Genomic DNA, 21752 nt, shown 5'->3' on the forward strand with positions numbered 1-21752 from the left:
TTCCTGTTGTATGTGTAGCAGTTTTTTGTGTTGTTCTGTCTAAAGTTTTATTGTGGCTAGGTTTTGTGAGGTTCAAACACTTAACAGAACTGAAACACATCTTCTAGTCTAATTTGGAATAAAACAATTGTTTGTCCTGGTTAATGAAATACTTTCAGGCCAAGTCTAAAAATATGGAGGCTTGGATGGGAGCAATATCATCTTTTTTTTTGAAGTAACGTCTGTATTATATAAGATATCACGAATTAAGTAAATACCACTATTTGTGGACCCCCCCCCCCCCCCCCAAAAAAAAAAAAGGCCTTGTTTATTACTTATCTACCATTTAACATGTTCCTTTAGAGTTGAAGGTTACTACATCAAGTCCTAAACCTTTCACTAGAGCGGAGTGTATACCACACGATCAGGCAGCCAACTTTGGTAATGGTACACAATCGAATTAAATTAGCAGTTTATGTCCAGTGTGTTGTCATTACAAACACTACTTTCAATTTCAAAAAAACAAAATGGTTTCTAGACATGTTCGTAAGACAGCTACGTTCATTCTATATAATTATTGTACATTTCCAACACAACTCCAATCCACATTTCTTACTCTATAAGCTAGGACAAACGCGCACAAGTGCTTCTTCCTTAGTGCCATTAGAGCATGGAGCGGGTTGCGCTGAATTAGCCAGGAAACGGCTTTGCAAAGTTTAAGTCTCTGATTAACTTGCACGACTGGATTGATACGTAGAAACTCGTATGACACAATTATCTTCTCTTTTTATGGGAACATACAGTTGTTTTTCCGATTGGTTGTTTTTACATCATGTGAGCATAATCGATTGCATAAAAAAGGGATATAGATCTATATTCTACCTAGAGTCTACCACACCCGTCTAAAGATTTTAAACTTTTTATAAACAAAAACAGGATTTCGTACAAAAGGATGAACATCACTTATATATATATATATATTTTTTTTATTTCAGCATGGCAAAATACTTTTGTGATATGCCTAACTTAAACTATTTTGTTTAGTTGTAGCCTAGGTCTTTTATGTCAGTCAAATGTCGTTTAAGTTGGCAACACAGCAAAATGCACACTGAAGCTTGAGAAACAAAGGATTATCTAACGGTTGCAAGATACGCGATTAAAAGATTACTTCCCTTGTCAATATAGACTGCTGAATTTCTACAAACTTGTTTTTTGTTACACTGGAAGGGAGGAAACTGTGCTAGTAACTAAGTGCGCGGGGTGCTAGCAATAAAATCAAAGTCTTCCTTTGGCGTTTTGCCTGGTTTGTGTTTTTTTTTTTCTTTTCTATTCTCGTGCATGACGTGTTAGACCACATTTCCTTTCCCTCTTTACTGTGTGTGTTCACTAAATAGCAGCCATTGAAAACTCGTCAGTGTGTGACGTCTCAACAAGCAACTAGATCTAATTCTAGACATTGATGTGTAGGTGAACCGAAAATCCAGATTTCTCCCCATTTGCATTTTTTTCCCCATTGTTTTTCGAAATCAGGTCTAAGGCATACCCTCACAGGCAGCTGTGAATATTATCACTGAATTCCTAATTGTAGAAAATGTACTCTTCCTTAACCTACACGGAAATGTCGTTATGGCAACCAGTGCTGATTATTTGACAGCTTCAAACAATCTGCTTTAGTCTACAGTTCATTTTTACGAATGTTAATTTGTGTTTTTTGTCGCGTATGGCACCGTGTCATGTAAAATTGTTTCTCGAAAGCCGCTAGATTATGCACTGCATCTTGTAATGTTTGCATTCACAGCATCATAACTAAGCAGGGCCGGCCTTAACAAGTGCGGGGCCATATGCGAAACGGATGGCGCGGGGCCCACTCTGGGTATTGATAAGGATAATTAGAGAAAATTAAGATTTTGTATTAGAAAATAAATTCGTCTTTATATTTTATTCATTCTTTACTAAGTACAAAGTCATGATCAAATTTAACGAGCCTGGTATGTAGCGAAGTCATACATACAGTATATCATCAAAGTTCTGTTTCTTACATAGATCACGCTCAAATAGAAAGAATGGCCAAATTGTTCAATCTATCATCGTGAGTTGTTGACCTCAAGTAAGCGAGAAGCTTTTTTCACGACATGCCACAATTACGGGTATTGTTAAAAATACTCTGTAACAAAGTAGCTATCTTTCATTAGTGGACAGATAAATTAAAATTTCTACCGGGGTTTTAGTGGTTTTTGGTAGAATATGCCTTAAAGATGACAATTTTGTCTATTTTTCAGGAGACATTTATGGGTTTTCAGATTTATAATAGATACGAATTAAATAATTCTCTTGTTACTTATTAGAGTGGGAAAAAAAGCGTAACACATAATTATGCTATTTCAATCATGACATCATTTGAGTTAGTTCCTGACTACAAGTTGTATCTGACAAGGCATCTATCTTAACGTCTTACGGATGGCTGCCAGATAGGCTTCGAGAAATTAAGACCAGACCTTTCAATTTTTACCTTAGATCCATATAATTACTTTAACCACTGGCGTCTGATCTTTCATGATCTATTTTTAGTACACGGGAAAACCTGGTTTAGATTATCGGTAGAAGTGCTTGAGTTCGGTGGGACATTTTAAAAAATATTCAGTGAAGCTTATTTTTCACCCCCCAAAATAGAATGCTAGACACCTACATCATCCGAAAAATGTGTGTGTAGGCCCTAAGACTGCTTTATTGATCCTTATTCGAAATGTGTTGTGATTACACGGTCTCTTTTCTCAAATAAAAAAACAACAAAAACATTCACATAAATAGAACAGACACAAACATAAATAGTTCATTGAGTGACTACACACAGACGTCTTCACCTTTTCTCGTTTCCTAGTCAACGAGTAACGCTGATACAGCAACCTGACCTATAGATCTAGGCTAAGTGTTGTTGCTTTCATTTAATGGACAGTAGACTAATTCTAATAAAATAAGTATCAGAATGCTAAACAAAGGCTAGATCTGTGCTATCAACATCAAATTCCGTTGAATGAAAGCTTGCGGTTCTCAATTCATTTATTTTAAAACCCCACGTAGTTGCGCCAAAATACTTGTTGGCATCCTATTTATCCTAAGCAGGGGTGGGGCGTACTATACATTATGGCAGAAAAAAAAGATTTGAACTTAAAAAGTATTTCCATTGTTTAAAATTTAAAAAAAAAAAAGTAATATACCCTCTCATCTATTTTCATCTATTTCTGTGGCCTAAAGCTTACGAGAGTGTCATATGGCAAGCACAACGACCAACCGGCTCTACTTTTTCCCAACAAATGACAGGTACACATTGAAACTGCTGGGGGGGGGGGGACTCAGAGGCACCCTAAAGATTACAAAATTAAAATCCCCAGTCTTCACCATGATTCGAACTCTGGACCCCTTGGTTTAGAATCTAATCGCTTTACCACTCAGCCACCGCGCCTCCTTTCTTATGTTGACCTCATAAAAAAAAATCCTTGGGTCAGTTATTATTAGTTATTTATTTGTCATTTATTAATTAGTTATTTATTAGTTATTTATTAGTTATTTATTAGTTATTTATTAGTTATTTATTAGTCTTACCAGACCAATCATTCTAGAAGGCTTACCCGCGACTTCGCAACCTGTGGGCAATTTAGACCAATAGATTGTTGCTACGTCACAGGTGGCGATGGGGTAGGCCTACTGTAACTATTGGTCTCGGCTCTGAGGTCCTCCTAAATTACCCTATGCTTGAAATCTGTCAAAATAATTAATTGTGAATACATAAGTGTTCACATTGCAATCTCAGTTATTTTTTCTCTTCAATTATAATTGTATTGGTATTTGTAGTATCTAATTTATTTTTATTTTATTTTATCTCAGGCCAACATGTTAAATTTTTCGGATAAGATCTGATAAGATAAACTGTGATGAGATAAGATAAGCTAAAATATAAGATTTGATAAGACCATTAGTCACAGGAAGCTGTCTCGCCGATACCCCGTTTCTCTTAAAGCTCCGCGAAGACCACGACGAACATACGAATAAATCAAATAATAATAATATAATAGGCCGTTAAATTGCAATAGCTTTGATATATGTGGGTTGCATAGACCAGTGCGCTATTTCAAGCAAAATTGTAGGGCTAAAACTTTAGTAGGCTATTAATATGAGTTTAAACAAAAATATAGATTACTTGATTCTGAACTTCTTTGACAAGAGACGTATAGCTGAAAAAAAAAAGGGGGGGGGGGTAAACACCGTCTATTAAATTAAAGGGGCTCGAGTTGTGTTTCAGATCGCCCCAAAGCAGTGCGGAAAGCTTCTACCAGCAGGGCCGGCCTTAGGCATCGGCAAACTTTGCACCCGCCTAGAATCTCCGATTGGTGGGGGGCCTCTTAAAGGAAAGAGACATTTTTTTAGAGAAAAAGTTGCGAAACACAGACCAAATCTCAGACATAACAGAGTTATATGGCTCTATATCTACTAGCCTCATTCTCAACATAGCAGAACTCTATGGCTCTATATCTACTAGCCTCATTCTCAACATAGCAGAACTCTATGGCTCTATATCTGCTAGCCTCATTCTCAACATAGCAGAACTCTATGGCTCTATGTCTACTAGCCTCATTCTCAACATAGCAGAACTCTATGGCTCTATATCTACTAGCCTCATTCTCAACATAGCAGAACTCTATGGCTCTATGTCTGCTAGCCTCATTCTCAACATAGCAGAACTCTATGGCTCTATATCTGCTAGCCTCATTCTCAACATAGCAGAACTCTATGGCTCTTTGTCTACTAGCCTCATTCTCAACATAGCAGAACTCTATGGCTCTATGTCTGCTAGCCTCATTCTCAACATAGCAGAACTCTATGGCTCTATATCTACTAGCCTCATTCTCAACATAGCAGAACTCTATGGCTCTATATCTACTAGCCCCATTCTCAACATAGCAGAACTCTATGGCTCTATGTCTGCTAGCCTCATTCTCAACATAGCAGAACTCTATGGCTCTATATCTCCTCGCCTACCTCTAGGTCTCTACTAGCCTACCTCTAGGTCTCTACTAGGATTCAATGTTAATTCACAAATGTTTAGTTCTACTTGTTAGACTGCATATGTTAGAAGACCATTGTTTCTTTATTTTGGTGAAATATCTAAACGTTATTTCTACCCTGGGGATCATGAATCTTCCATGAAACACATTAGCGAAATAGGCGTTATGTGAATTTATGTTATTTGTTAATTTAGATATACATACAGGACAGTTTATAATTCATTGCGTATTTTTCGGTCCTAATTTTTTTCTAATTCATTTGGGGTCACCCTATTCCCTTCTCAACTCCCTGATATAATTAACAACTAGGTGGCGAACCCCATTCGTAAATTCTTTTTTTCGGTTACAGATAAATACATTTCTGTTCCACCAGATCAGGAATTCAATAGCACAATGAATGTCATCTTCTGCATCAAGCCAGCTCCTGAATTCGGACTTCATAACTAAAAGCTGGAAAACCTTGGTTTGCAAAGATTTGTTCTTGGAAATGAAAGAAGGCGCAACACAATCACAAACAGAATGGAATATGAACTATTTAGAATACAAAGTAAGGTTCAGATATGCTTGTTACAGCACGTTAGCATGGACAAAAAAACTTTCAATGATAAATAGATAAAAAAATCCAAATTTCCTGTATCTTATGCGACCCCTGGCAATTTGTCATTCGACCCTCAAGGGCGTCGCGACCCACAGGTTGAGAACCTCTGGCCTAGGGCCTCCATTTAGGCTTCCCAAGGCCGGCCCGTCTACCAGGTACTCTCTTCCACAATAGAGATTGAATCATTGAACCATAGCGCACTTACCATGCTATAGCATAAAATTAAGACGCGCTAGAGTACTTTTTAAATAACAGAGATGAAATATCGAATTAATTGACTAATTTAATGTACTAAATCCTCCGCTGTTTTAATACGTTTTTTTTATTATGTATTTTCATGATTTTGTCTAGTACAGTTCAACTATTCAGAGATCTTATTTATTAAATCAAAAACAGTTGTTCATCTACAACTGTCACGTGATTAGATCTATTGTCTAGTACAGAAAAAAAAAACAACACTTTTATCCACACATTTAAGATAGAGAAAAACATTCGCTCTTTGTGAGTAACTCTGAGGAAAGTATCGTGTGCAGCGTGCCCAATATGTCCAAAGCACGTTCTTCTAAACATTCGTGATGAGTGCAAAAGTCTTATGAGTTTCTCAGCTTCTCCTAAGAGCAGTGTGCAAACAGGTCCCCCATTTATTAATTTTCACCCGATCTATCTCTGACACAGTCCAAGAACGCACTAACAAATCGGTAAGTTCGCTCCTTTTTACACATGAAAACAATAAAACCTAAAATAATATAGATCTACATCTATGAATGAAATAGTAATTTGTAATTTTTTTGGTTACCTCTTGAAATTGGTTACATGTGTTCTCTTCTATTAGATTCAGGCCTACTCTTTATTTTAAAAACATCCACGCCTTATTATTGAAACAGAATATCTGAAATTGTGTTTGTTATTTTAACTAAAGAAAAACTTCTTTTAATGAATAAAGTGATTTTTAAAGTGTTTTTTTTTTTTTTGGTTACTTGTAATTTTTTGTTTTTTGCCACTATGTAAAAGAATGATCATGCTAACAAGATTTAAAGCAAAAGAAATCTGGCTAGTGTAAAGTAGAAGTTTTGTTTGGCTTTCAAAAATATCTAAAAATAGAGACCTATGTACTTTTAAAATGCAGATCTAGATTTATTTTGACAACAAGCTGCATTATCAGCTAGACTCTAATTCTAATCTCTATAGATCTATATAACTCAAATGTTGAATATAGATATACATATATAATTATCGACAAAGCTTGATGTTGACCAATGAGAAATTTAAAAGAACTAAAGATAAATAGGTAGCATTTAGATTTTGACTGCTGAACGGGAAAAGGTTACGCGAACTGTCACAGCACCCCTACGAAGAAAGTCAAGGGACAGAGATGAGATGATGATGATAGGTCTTAACGTTTTGGTGTCAGATCTAAACTAGTATTGAAAGAATTTATGTTTTACTTTGCATAAATTAAGTGCTTGAGACGTCTACGTGTAGTTCTATATTGTATGCCATTAATGAAAGGAAGAAAGTAACATTTATTTAAATCTATTTATTTAAATCTATGATTGGTTGCTATAATTTGTTTACATTTTTTTTTTTTTGCTTTATTTATTTTTTGTTTTTGCTTGAAAATGTCGCACAATTTTTGTTTGGTTTCATCATGGAGTGTCAAACATGAAACAAAATATTTCAAACAATGCACTTAAGAAACAAGTGTGACTGATTGGTAGGCCAATGGCAGTGCCACTGAATGGCATTCCTCAATATTCTGGTTTAACCTCTGTATGCTATAGCATTTACATCCTTAGGAGTTACACATTTAGTACACATTTAGTAAAATCACTAAATGTAGAGACACTTCAGGACAAGACCAAAAAAAAAAGTAAAGTATCAGTAATGCATAAAAAACTGAACCATAACTTACAAATACAAAAAAACAAAACCTAATAAAATATTTAGAAAGACACAACTAATAAAGGTAAATTTCTTATTCCATATACTAGGAAAAATTCGTAGAAGTGCTCTATCTTCCCAGTACCATTAGAGCATGGAATGGGCTGCCAAAATCAGCCAGGAAAATCAACGATTTAGCATAGTTAAAGTCTATTAAGGCCTTTACTTATTTGCTGTGTAACTAAATGACACCCCGTTTTGTTGGACGATTTATCAATGGAAATTTTTGCTGTTATTTGACTCACATTGTTAATGTGTCCTTCAAGGGTAAATTCATGTCAAAAAAGTGTGCAAAGAATTTGCGAAATTATAGGATAGGCCTATGTTGTTTAGGGATTTCAATCACTAATAAATAGTTATAAGTTGTCTTGGAGCCACAAACCATTGCAATGTCCGAAACTACTAGGGGAAATCAAGGATATTATTAAATCCAAATAAATAAATAAAGCATGCATAGGGATTAGAACCTCTAAGGTAGACTACTCTATTATCCGACCTGCTACGTTTTAACAGTCTCTTTAACTCTGAAAATCGGTACATCAGTGTATATGCAGCTTAAATTTTTTAAATTTAGAATTGATGAAAATGACGCAAAATTGTATGCATCCAGTGCCACATAATTTCTTTTGCTTATCAATAGTACACTTCAAAATAAACATATAGGCCTATATATAGATCTACTCAGTCATGGGTCAAGAAAAAAGAAAATAATGCACTACTTACTTCCCTTAGGCCTAGCTCTTGTTTACATTTCAAAAGATAAAGTTGGCAACTCAGGAAGTGGGAAAGAGGACGTTTTTTTTTTTTAAATAAATATTTCCTCCAGCCTTGACATTGGAGGAATCTAGTCATGGTACGGTATGAGCACTATTTATGCTGAACTTGCTGAAGGGGGTGTGTGCGTTACTATAAATAGCCGGAAAAAAAAAACAGAAGAGGAGAAGGGGAAAAAATGGGAAAACTTCCAAACTGAATTCACCTGTTAGGCATCTAGTTATTGGCATTCCCTTCGACGCACGAATATATCAACATTTCCAAGAGCGAGAAGTCGTTTTAGTCATAGTGCCAAATGTTTGTTATGGCTTATTAGACCTACTTGTGAAACCAGGATTCACATAATTAAGTATTTTCAGCATTGAGTTCTGCAGAAAGAAAGCAAACTCTGGAGTAATAAATTGTTTAAAAAAAAACAGTCCACCCAATGCTTATGGATACCTGGCTTTAGTTGGGGAAAGTATAAAGGCGGTTGGTCGTTGTGTTGGCCACACGACACCCTGCTCCTTTTTGTTCCACCGCATCACGTGATTGCATAAACAAATTGAAAGATATTTGGCTTATCTTATCTTGTATATTACAGTCGTTACTTCAATAATTACGCCCTAATGGCTTGGCCCATTATTCTAAGCTAAAGCTAAATCTAATGGTTCAGAGGTAGCAACTTAAATCCGAAGAATTCGTACATTCCACGGTTATTTTGTAGACACAAAGATCTAGTTCTAGAGCAAGTGCTTTTTTAAAATGCTTATTTGGTTTTAAGAGAGTAAATATTTCTGAAACGTTATGTTGAGAGGTGCCTAGAAGTCTTCCATCTCAGAAAGGCAAACAAATTAATAAGGGGAGCTAAGAAAGTTTTTTTTTAAAAATAATGTCTTTGTAAAGGGAGGTAAAAGCACGTAAAAATAAAAAAAATCCCATTGTAAAGTGTCAAACGGTAGTATATGTGTATATCATTGAGGGATACATGTTTTTGAAAATGAAGCAGCTGTTTCTGTTCAGGAAATGGACAATTCGCAGAGGTAGAAAGTCAAGTTACAAATCATTGGTACTCTTTTACTTAGTTATCGTTTTTTATCTAGCGATGTTAATGATATATATGCCACAAGGAACTGTTTTTTTTTGTTATGTTGAGAGGTGCCTAGAAGTCTTCCATCTCAGAAAGGCAAACAAATTAATAAGGGGAGCTAAGAAAGTTTTTTAAAAAAATAATGTCTTTGTAAAGGGAGGTAAAAGCACGTAAAAATAAAAAAATCCCATTGTAAAGTGTCAAACGGTAGTATATGTGTATATCATTGAGGGATACATGTTTTTGAAAATGAAGCAGCTGTTTCTGTTCAGGAAATGGACAATTCGCAGAGGTAGAAAGTCAAGTTACAAATCATTGGTACTCTTTTACTTGGTTATCGTTCTTTATCTAGCGATGTTAATGATATATACCACAAGGAACTGTTTGTTTGTCTTTTTTGTGTAAATAGAAAAAAAAGAGTTCACCTGTTTTCACAACTATCGTCTGGCCATACTGAAAGATATAAGGGCGATAGTCGATGCTCTGGTTCTCCCATTTCCCAGATGTGTTAGGAGAAAAAAAAAAGGGGGGGGGGAGAGAGAGCTGGGGTATTTAAGGGGAGGAGGACCACCTGAGGCTATTTTTTTTTATTTTTTAACCAAACGCATTCATATTTGGTATACATATATATGGAGTTAATGTAATGTAAAAAATGTAAAAAAAATCTTTAAAAATTTTTTGGTTGCCATGGAAACGCCGCCATATTGGATTTTTTAAGGTAACTTTAAGCCGTATCTACTCCTAAAGTATTTGTTGAAAATGAATGAAATAACTTGAATTTAATACTTAAACAATGTATCTAGAAAGTTATAGACTTAGAAATTGAATAAATCTTTTTACTTTTTAAATATTTTTATTCGAACTTATGATATGTTTTTTTCTATAAAAAAATCACAACTTTGGAGACAAAATGTTGAAAATTAAAAAAATGAAGACAAAAATTGAAAAACTGGCTCTATATAAGGATAGCAGCCTCGGTTACAAAATTCGTATCTAACCGTCAATAAAAGTGTAGAGAGTTAACAGAATGTTAGTGTTACCTCCAAACGTCACTCCAACGTTCAATCCTAGATAATTAGACGCTTTACGACTACACCGAAGACCGTTAATTAGTTTTCATTACTTAGCACAAGTCGGTGAAAGGGATGCAGGGTTTCATTTGCTTCAGCACCAGGAGGATAAGTCACAAGGAGGGGGGGGGGGGGAACATACTTGATGATCCCACGTACCTAAGCCCTAGTTTAAATACCGCCACCTTGTTCCATAGACATGTTGGTCCCTGGGTATAATATTATTAGTAGAGTCTCAGAGATGGATGCACTCTATGCTGGTTTGAAGAGTAGATCTAATCTAATATTCTACCTGGTGTTTCGTTAATATCCGCTCCTCTGCGGGTCCGCACGTCTATTAGAGATGACCTCCATCGTTTGGAGATGCAAATGTAAGCTATCTCGTTGAAGGTTTCTCCATTCAGTGATCGCCATGTTTTTGTGTGTATTTGCTTGTGCTTAAAACATGTGTTTCCAATTGAAAGGCTGTTGGATACGCAGAGAGAAATCAAGCGCTCGCATTATCACTGATGTTTTCTGCATAGCCATATGGTCCCATTACGTATTCAAAGCCAGTTCGGGTGGGATTGATTTTGGCGTTGAAGTCTCCCATCAGTAGAATTAGGTCATGGCTGGGTGTTTCATCAAGTGTGGTTTTAAGTTGATTTTAGAAATTATCTTTGATGGTATCTTTTGCATCCTCTGTAGGGGCATATACTTGGATGGTAGTATATATTTTATGGTAGTATGGTAGATTAGCCCAGACCACTACCTTGTTAGTGGCATATGTAAGCTCCGACTGAAACGCCAACCAAAACGAGCCACACGACCCCGCCCATTTAATCTAGACAAACTCGAATTGAAACTAAAGAACCGTTTCGAGGCTCTTGCAGATATACTGACCCTTGAAGAAGAGTGGGCCAACTTCAGAGATACCACTATTGAGTGCGCGGAAAAAGTCATCGGCAGGAGGCGAGGTTCATACAAGGAACGGTGGACACAAGACAGAACATGGAAATTGATCGATGAGAGGAAAGAGGCCAAACGTAGACGAGATCAGAAAAATGAAACACAGGATCGCAGCCTAGCGGAAGAAGCCTATAGGGAAGCAGATCTGAAAGTAAAACGAAGCTGTCGGCGAGATAAACGGGACTGGATTGAGCAGAAGGGACAAGAGGCACAAGCAGCTGCAATCAGAAATGACACAAAGACTCTCCATCGTATTGTCCGAGATCTCACTGGAGCAAAAAGTGGAGCACCGATAAAAGACAAGCAAGGTAAAACTTTGCTAACGAAAGAAGAACAGGATGCAAGAAGGGTAGAGCACTTTAAAGAGACCCTTAACCAACCGTCTCCAGACCTGACTTACACATTCAAGGACCCCTCTCCGGACAATGATCTCAAGGTCAAGACAGACCCAATAACTGCTGAGGCCATTGTAGTGCTTAAGAACAACTTAGTAAGGTTGTGACAGAGCGTCGCATGAGGTTTGCGGGACATGTTCTCCGACAAAATGAACTACACATACCAAGAGTTGCGATGACATGGAGACCATTACGAGGAAAACGCAAACAGGGACGTCCTCGTATAACTTGGCGCCAAACTTTCATAGAGGATCTCAGAACAGTGGACACCAGGTGGGAGGAGGCTTCAGACATTGCCAGTGACAAATCTTTATGTAGACAGCTTGCCGCCCAATGCGCCGCGGAAGGACCTAAGTCTAAGTAAGTAAGATGTTTCGTTATTATGTTAGCTTAAACATGGCGATACTGGCATGAGGAGCGCAGCCTAGGTTTTCCGCTTCTCCTACTGTTAGACACTTGGTTAGCATAGAGACGCACCATAGTTGACGGACTTTGAACGCGACATTTAGTGACATGACGGATTAGTGGGTTCTAGTTTATTTATGTTATTATTAGTCAGCTGGTGTTAGGATTTCAAGGTGACAACATATTGTTACGGACAGAGACTCGACTGTGGCCTTTATGCATTAAACTTTATTCAAGTATCTAACGGTCTGGAGTTAGTCTTGTTAATGTCAATTCAAGAAAAACATAAAGGAATTTGAACTGACGCTAAATAGAATCGTGAGATGTATGACAAACAAATATTCACATTTGAGTAGAAAATCACCAGGTGTAAAATCACTCAATTTAGAGACTTGTCAGAACAGAAGACTACAAAGTGAAGTAGAAATAATAAATAAAACACGGAACAATGATTTACAGCTAGAAAAACAAAACCTAATGAAATACTCAGAAAGACACAAAGATAAAGGCACATTTCTTAGTCCATATACTAGAACGAATTCGTACAAATGCCCCTTTTTCCCCAAGAGGCATGAGTATAAAATGGGTTTATAAAAAATCTGTAAATTTCGAATATATAGTGTCTGATAAAGTTTATAATCAATATTTACACATGGTGCGATTGTTTTATTTATTTTTAGTGTGATTACCAAGTGATTTTCTCTTCGACATTTTTAGATCTAGATATTTATATAACTTATCACAAAAGACAAACTATGTATACTATCACTTGCTTTGTCTGAGATATTTGTAACAAAATATGTAGGTGACGTGTGGATCTGATAATCGACGTAAAAATTAACTGCTTTAGTTTTTGAAATCGAAGAGATTATCTTTTCATTTGTAGAGACGTTTATTTTAACAAGAACTTTGTTTGAGAGGAGAAAGCTTGACCAATAAACCTTTGTGAACAAATATATGTGAAATGCTTTGGAACTCTGAACAATGACTCATAGTCTGCTATTTACGTAGTGTACCGAAACGCCCAAATTAGACTCACAGGTGTTGTCTCCGGCACCTGTATCTCAATCACCTGCCGAACGGTGTTAGATAAGTTCAAACGTGGGTTGTTTGGTAAAGGCCACATAGTTTTCCCCATGACATCACTTGGTTTTCGGGTGTTCAGAAGCTTATTAAGACCAAGGCAGGACCACGTCGAAATGTCAGTACAAACACTGTGTGCAACGATGAAATTAAACAACAATAAAACCATACGCATGAAGCACCACAATAAAATCCAATCTGGCAACCTTATCAGTGTATTGAACTAAATATAAGTTGCCTAACGCAAAGAAATAGCTCCCTATAAAGTTTCTTTCAAGAGGCTTATTTAACTGCTTTAAACAGTAGCACACTGTCAGACCAGGTAGCACAAGAAGAAACGAGCTTTCTGTTTTCGAATCTGGGTGTTGCGTCAACAAAGGGAAGTAACTTTTTTGTTCAGGATAAAACCGTAAGATGGGAGGGTTAACTAGAAACACACAATGCCGTTACTTCCAACGATCTTACTTATAATAACCGATAAAGATGTAGCCTACTATTTTGCAACTCCATAGACGACATTGACACATAGTACAGGCCTAGATCTATCTATCTAGCCCTAATTCTTTTAAAGCCAATCTATAACTAACTATAGACCTCTGATAACAGTTGTGATTATTATTTTTATTACAATCATGAGAGGCATTTTCACACTAAATTGTCTCTTTTAACTATAGGCCTACTGGAATAGCCAAACTTTACGAGTCTTGTATACAATTTAGAAAATAATGTGTTTAAAAATAGCTCAAAATAATGACATTGAGGTATCACTTTTGTGGGGATGGCGAAAACTCGATTTCAAATGAGTCTATTTCCGTTACATATTACGTAAATAAGGAAGTTGATAAAATAAGATCTTTAAATAGTTCACGATGAATGAAATCTTGTTTAGATTATTTTTTGGCATCAAATGGCAACTGGGAACTGGCAGGAACCTGATAGGAATGAGAAGAATCAGCTGATGTATTTAGAGATAAAAATAAATGTAAGCTCAGGGGTAAGAAATTGGAAACGATTTGTTATGATGATTTTTAAAATTATGAGTCGACACTTATAAATAAAATCAGTTTCATGCCTGACAGTAGCCTTTTTTTTTTAATAATGCAGCGGCTCTGCAAATGAACACACGCGAAGAAACTTCTATGTATATGTATACATTTATACCAAGTGATATCTAGATGCCAATTTCATTAGAGTAACACCATTAGTAAAATCACTAAACTTAAAGACACTCCAAGAACGAAAAATACGAAATAAAGCAGCCGTAATGCATGAAACACTAAACCATAATTTACAAATAGAAAAACAAAACCTAATGGAATAATCAGAAAGACGTAAAGAAATAGGTACATTTCTTACTCCATTTGTTAAAAGCAATTCGTACAAGTGCTCCTTCTTCACTAGTGCCATTAGAGAATTGAATGGGTTGCCTGAATCAGCTAGGAAAACCAACGACTTAGCCGAGTTTAAGTCATTTATTGACATGCATGACTAGATTGACACATGAAGTGCATAGGACGTAATTATATTCTATTTTGAAGTAACGTCTGTAATATATACGATAAGCTGCCATATCTGCAACGTAATATTAAGGGGAGATAATATGGGTGAAAGGTGTCTGTGACACAAAGAAATAACATACAGCCCCACCCAAACTTTTTAATACATTTATTCTGCTGTCTACTTAGTTGCATTAAAAAAATTGTTGTTATTTTATGTCTTATCAACTATGATGTTACTCCTCTCAAGTGCCAACTCCTTATGATACGATGACATTGCCAGTGCTCTGAAGTTGTTTGTCTTTACCATTGTCTTTCACAGACATGCCTTTCAAGCCACCAGAGCAAGCCAAATGCCCCAAATGTGGGAAGGCTGTCTACGCGGCCGAAGAGAAAGTAGCCGGGGGTCACAAGTTCCACAAAGGCTGCTTCAAATGCAGTAAGTGTTTCTATTCTGTAACATCTCTTTCTAACAAGTATAGATGTGAAATACTGATAATGTTAGCCTACTATAGGCTGCCAAGTAAAAAGGAAACATAAATAAGTTGAACAGGCATGAAGTAATGGACAATGTACCATACATGTATGCCTCAATATGTGCAAAACAAGTGTTCTAAGCTCATGTCATAGTCTATTTTATATATTAAAACATAACTATGTGACTGCTTGATTGTGCAGTATGCACATTGGATTTTTGTTTGGTTGTCTAGGGTTCATACCCTGCCAGCTGCCATCCCCCGTCATCCTGCGGAAGGTTTGGACTAGGAAGTAAATTATCTTCAACTCTGAAGGAACATCCAAAACATGGAAAACATTTTTATATTTTGGACTTTCACACAATTATCTCATTAGCGTGATGCTCTATGGCAATCGGGATAAATTGCGTTACAATTCAGCTGAGAGCTACATTTAGCTCTAGGCCAGGATTTTGAGTGAAAGTTGTTTTTTTTTAGTGTAATCAGCTATGCAGGCTATCTAATATCAGGGTGTCATATGTGAAAAACAAAAGTGAGTTTATTCTTATGCTGGTTACATAACGACTGCTGTGAACTTCTGCAAATATGCATAAACCACCATTTTTGATGGAAATTTTTATTTTTTTTATATATTTATGTTGTTTTTAATTTTTTTTTTGTGCTTTTTATAAGTGTACAATGAAACTATTAACTTTTGATTATTTTTTTTGTAAACAAATGAGACCCTCATAAGTTCATGCATATAATACACTTTTTTATAAACAAGAATACAACAAAGAAAATAAACCTAAATTCCTTTCTCTCTATTTATAACATATTTTTATACTTTTAGCTAAAATAGATCTCTATCCTATTTCTTGATGCTTATCCATGTATTCCTGTGTTGTCCTCTAGACATGTGCAACAAGTTTTTGGAGAGCACCAATGTAAGTGAGCATGAAAGTGAGCTGTACTGTAAACAATGCCACGGCAGAAAGTTTGGACCCAAAGGCTATGGTTTCGGTGGTGGTGCTGGTGCATTGGGCATGGACAAAGGAGAGAGATTTGGAAACAAGGCCTGTGAAATGGAGTAAGTAGCGGGTTTAGTAAAATCACTAAATTTAGAAAGCCTTCAGGTGTGATGTTGCTTGTTCAGGCTGTCTTGAGGTCAACTATGGATGACTGTTGAATTTCAACCAATTACTCTGCAAGCGTTTGGGTATTATTGTTCGGGTGTATTCCGTGTAGTTGATCAACAATCCAGACAAAACAAACACATCGGTTTTAACTAGTAAAGAGATGTAGTCAACGCTGATGAACAACTTCACATATATTTATTCTAATAAAAGGCCACAGTAAAAGTCTCTGTCACTAAACACGTCGTTACCCTCAATGATTATATCGCTAACTGATTTTCCGGTCTCTAACCCAACATATCCCAAACGTCACTAGTCCCGTTCAATATGCGTCTTCTATGGAGCGTCGCTAAATAACTAAACTATAAATAAGGTGTCTAACACAGGACAGAAGACTTAAAAGTAAAGTAGCAATTATGCATAAAGCACTGAACCATAATCTTCACATACAAAATTTAATAAAATACTCAGAAAGACACAAAAATAAAGGCACTCACCGAATTTCATATGCTAGGACAAATGTGTACAAATGCTTCTTCTTCACTAATGCTATTAGAGTATGGAATGGGTTGCCTGATCTAGCCAGGAAAACCAGTGACTTGGCAGAATTTAAGTCGTTGGTTGACATGCATGACTGAATGCATGACGCGTAGGACTTAATCATCTTCTTTTTTTGAAGTAACGTCTGTATTATATAAGAAGAAGAAGTTTGTTCATTTGTGGAGCTAGTTTTCCTTTCAGACCATGCCATCTATAGGACAGATGCTGGAAAGGTCATGTTTATGTGGCCCACGATTAACGAGGGTGTTATGTGGACAGCACCATGACCAACCACCTTTACTTTCCCCTTCTAATGTCAGGTACCCATTAGACTCAGATTAAAAATCCTAGTCTTCACCAGGATTTGAACACGGGACCCCGGATCGGAATCCAAGTACTTTACTGCTCAGCCGCCATGCCTCCACATTTGAGGAGTACAATTACACAATTTATGCTCCTTCTTCCCTAGTGCTATTAGAGCATGGAATGGGTTGCCTGATTCAGCCAAGAAAACCAGTGACTTGGCAGAATTTAAGTCATTGATTAATATGCATAACTAGATTGACCTAGGGACATGCTTAGGATGTAATCATCTTCTTTTTGTAGTAATATCTGTATTTTATCAGATCAAACTTACTTGAACTTTTAATGTGTATTTTTCTTTCAAGTACATGAATTACCTAGCATTACATTTCTGACATATTTACAGTAACAAACCAAGTGGTGATTCCTTCACTGGCTCATCAGGCGGAGGTGACTCTGGTACCGGCCCCAAGTGCCCAAGGTGTGGTAAGACTGTGTACGATGCAGAGAGAGCCATTGGATCTACTGTAGTAAGTCTTATTCTGAGACAATGAATTATTTTGGGGTTTTAAGGGTAACTATTTCATTTATCCCTCTTGAAAAAATTAGCTGGCACAGATTGGGGAGCTAATCACAACATCCTGAAAAAGACCTATACCAGTTATGTAAGACCTGTACTAGAATATGGTGCCACAGCATGGGGCTCAGCAGCCCAAACCAACCTAAGAAAAATAAACAAGGTTCAAAATATTGGTCTAAGGATAATGACAGGAGCAATCAAAACAACACCCATAAGAACTATGGAGGAAACCGCTGCCCTGATTTCTCTGGATGAAAGAAGAGAAATAAAAATCCTTTCCCAATTCACTAAATTGGAAACCTTGGAGAGGCACCCACTCAGAACAAAAATCCACAAAACTGGCACAAAAAAACGTCTCAAAAGGACCATTTTCATACAGGAATCTCTAAACCTAAAAAAGAAACACCAACTTGAAAAAATTACTCTGGAATCCTCGATACACTATAATGAATCTCCACCCTGGAACGAAAGCCCTCTTCCTACTATAAGGGACCATATTGAAAACATAAAAAGAAAATCTGATTACAGACCAACAGAGCTCAAGGAAATAGTGAACTGTTTTCTACATACCAATTACCCTAGCAATCAGTGGATCAGAGTTTACACGGATGGCTCATCCCATAAAGCCACCACAAATGGAGGAGCTGGAATACTTATCGAATGGCCAGATGGAGGAAAACTAGAAAAATCCATTGCAACTGGAGAGCTCTCTGACAGTCACAGAGCAGAAAGGGAAGCACTAGCACTAGCTGCTACCATGCTAGCAAATCATCCAAGTTCCCCTCACAGTCAGATTGTCTTTCTAACAGACGCGAAAACAACCCTCCAAAGCTTGCAAAACTCTGATTCCCCTTATATTAAAAACCTCAGAACAGCACTTACAAAGCTCAACAACAACAGCAAAAAAACTGTTATTCAATGGATACCAGCTCACATACAACTAGCAGGAAATGAGAAGGCTGACACACTCGCCAAGAGTGGGAGAACAAACTCACAAGTAAACTCTGCACTCTATCCAGAAGAAATGAAGAAATTAATTGTAGATAAAATAAATGAGAAATGGACGAGCTCTCATCCAAATCACAAGAAAGATGACGCTTACTATAAGCTATCCCGACAAGACCAACGTCTAATCTTTCGACTCAGGACCGGACACAACAGAATGCGACAACACATGTTCCTGAAGCTCAAAATTGGAACCAGTGAAATCTGCCCATGTGGAGTATCACCAGAAAATGCCGACCATGTCCTCCAAAACTGCTCTCTCTACCAATAGGGCCCGTATAAGACATTGGCCACAAATCACCCCAATAGAAAGAAAACTATATGGAGAGCTCCCTGATTTGGAAACCACTGCGCAGTTCATCTCATGTATTGGTCTAGTCATATGAACACTCCAACATAACAATGAAAATGATGAAGAAGAAGAAGAAGAATTTCATTTAAAAAAATGCAGTAAGCTTTACTACATCTCAGTTATTAAATTATTTGAAAAGAAAAAAAAAATCTTAAAAACTAATTTTTTTTTTTATTTTAGCCATGGCACAAGACTTGCTTCAACTGCAAGAGTTGCAAAAAGTCAGTTGACTCTAGCACTATGGCTTTCCATGAGCAGGAAGTCTATTGTAAAAGTGAGTTTTTCTACTGGTTAATCAAATATCTAGGTGTAATAATACATGAAATATGAATGAAAGCCCCTTATTGTAGAAGTTATTTAAAAATCAAAATAAAGTATTAGGGTTTATTAAAAGAAAATTTTACAAATCAAACAGGAAAATAAAACTTAAATGCTATTTAACCATAGTCTAATTTTAGAATATATTCATTCTCTGTTTGGGACCCCTTAACTCAAGAAATCATAAAGAGACTAGAACAGATGCAAAATAGAGCCATAATATTTATAACAAACAAATATTCAAATTTGATAAGAGTAGCACCATAAGTGAAATCCATAAGTATAGAGGCACTTCAGGGCAGAAGAATAAAAATTAAAGTAGCAATAATACCGGTACATAAAACATGCTGAATGTAATTTTCTTTAGCGGTAAAAACTCTTTAACTTTAAATTTATTTAATAATATAGTTTTAACTTTTTCTCTACATAACTATTTTCCACATTCCGACGGAACTATTCATTTTGCTCATTAGTATTTTACTACCATGTTTAGATTAAGCTTCAATAACATTTTCGTTTATCAGAAAGTGATTTATTTGGTCTAGAATTAAAGGGGAAAGCATGCTCTTTTTATATAACACAAAGTCAATAAAATAAAAATTTATTTAATTAAATGAGGTCAAATCAACGATGGTATCTTCAATTAGGAGAAAAAGAGTTAAAAAAGATATACTGGTATTACAGAAGATATTTTGTTTCCTCCTGCAGCATGCTATGGCAAGAACTTTGGACCTAAAGGATTTGGATTCGGACAAGGTGCTGGCACTTTGTCAATGGGTTAAACTCAAAGATTTTTGTCTCTTGCATTTAAGAACGCTTGGAGAAAATGTTCTCTTGTGACGCAAGTTTTTGTTGTGAATGTCTGAAGCACGTCACATTTTTTCATTTCGCGGTTTCCTCATGCATACATTAGATACAGTAAAAGCTTTTTTTAAAAATAATGATCAGAAATTTATCAAAATGCTTGTACATTTATTTATTGCTTCTAAGCATGCATGATGTCCATTTCTACTTCTGCTGTGAAAAGGGAGAAAACTATTTGTATACATCTTCCATTTTATACACTTTATAAAACAAAATAATTTTGACCTCTGCAGCTTTGGTTTTTTTTTGTGCCAATTTTTAAAACTGCTTTTGCTTACCACTGAGCTGTGATATTTTTTTTTTGTTGTAAATAATTAGAAATTTATTTTTATACTTAGGAAATCTAAAATTGGCATGTTTTTTTTTTAAACTCACTGGCAATCCCTGATACTACTAGACATGTATAATCTATAGCTTTGTGATGTAGGCCTGTACCTAGTGAGATTGACCATATCATTTATGTTTTCAAGACTAAATGTAGTCTAAATGCATAATTGTTTAATTTAATGGATATCATAATTTTCATTTAAATTGATTGTGAGCAAAACTTGTTCTCCATGTAGTCCTCAACCCTTAGACTAGTGATGCCTATACTACAGCCTGCAGGCTATATCAGGCCCTTAAAACCTCTTCCCATAATATAAGCTGTAGAGGATTGGTTTCATAGGAATGGCTGATTTTTTTGTGGTCAAGCGGCCTGCTAAATTTAGACATCCCCGGCCAAAAATGGGTTAGCATCACTGCAATCTATCATTATGTTTTATAGCATTTCATATTGACTTATTATTTCAAATAACAAAGTCCTTTAGATCAGCACAAAGCACAGGAAATGCCAAAAATGGCTTGTGCTTTAAGTTGAAACTAACCCACAGAGAGGACTAATATGCACAGTACAGTGTTTAAAATGCATGTTTTGTACCAACCCTCTAGATTTGTTAGCCAATTCCCAATGTTTGTAAATAAATTTTGCTTTTTTTTTTGTAATAAAACTTGTGGCCACAAAGATATGAGTTTTGTTCTTTTTTTTTTAATGAGAGAAATTGAAAAACTTGCTAGATGTAACATTGTTTAAAAATTATTTTCACTTCAACTTTCTGGTCTGTTTGCTTAAGTTATTTAGCTAGCAGCAATATGTAATGATGGATAACAGAAAAACATCCATGAAAGAGAAAAAATTCTTTCTCTTTTCACCTACCTAATTACTGTTTATGTAGTAAAGTTCCCCTTTCAGACCTAGTGATCTATAGGGCAGATGATGTAAAGGTCATCTGTTTCTGTGGCCCAAGGTTGGTGATGGTGTCATGTGGCCAGCATTGTGACCAAACAACTTTACTTTTCCCCAACTAATGTCAGGTACTCATTTGAACTGGGTGCCCTAAAG

The 21752-nt window shown here is 36.1% G+C and overlaps 1 protein-coding gene across 2 annotated transcripts; it reads left to right on the plus strand.

Moving 5' to 3' along the window:
• Positions 1-6179: 6179 nt before the first annotated feature.
• LOC106054682 (cysteine and glycine-rich protein 2-like) lies at positions 6180-21376 on the plus strand. 2 transcript variants are annotated; one of them, XM_056043350.1, is made up of 7 exons: positions 6180-6335; positions 15141-15257; positions 16189-16363; positions 17659-17782; positions 19370-19463; positions 20216-20290; positions 20323-21376. In XM_056043350.1, exons 2-6 carry the CDS (start codon positions 15143-15145, stop codon positions 20287-20289), a joined length of 582 nt encoding a protein of 193 aa, XP_055899325.1. In that variant the 5' UTR covers positions 6180-6335; positions 15141-15142; the 3' UTR covers position 20290; positions 20323-21376. The 2 variants fall into 2 exon arrangements, with proteins under 2 accessions (XP_055899325.1, XP_013066121.2); XM_013210667.2 differs by having other exon boundaries at positions 20216-21376.
• Positions 21377-21752: the final 376 nt, after the last annotated feature.

The sequence above is a fragment of the Biomphalaria glabrata genome, chromosome 10, assembly GCF_947242115.1.
Source record: "Biomphalaria glabrata chromosome 10, xgBioGlab47.1, whole genome shotgun sequence".
Classification (NCBI taxonomy): Eukaryota; Metazoa; Mollusca; class Gastropoda; family Planorbidae; genus Biomphalaria; species Biomphalaria glabrata.

Excerpts from the sequence above, each read along its gene's own strand:
- LOC106054682 (XM_013210667.2), top strand. The coding sequence starts at position 15,143 with ATGCCTTTCAAGCCACCAGAGCAAGCCAAATGCCCCAAATGTGGGAAG. Across the intron at positions 16,364-17,658 it reads AACAAGGCCTGTGAAATGGA|TAACAAACCAAGTGGTGATT; the intron begins GTAAGTAGCGGG and ends ACATATTTACAG. Across the intron at positions 19,464-20,215 it reads GCAGGAAGTCTATTGTAAAA|CATGCTATGGCAAGAACTTT; the intron begins GTGAGTTTTTCT and ends TTCCTCCTGCAG.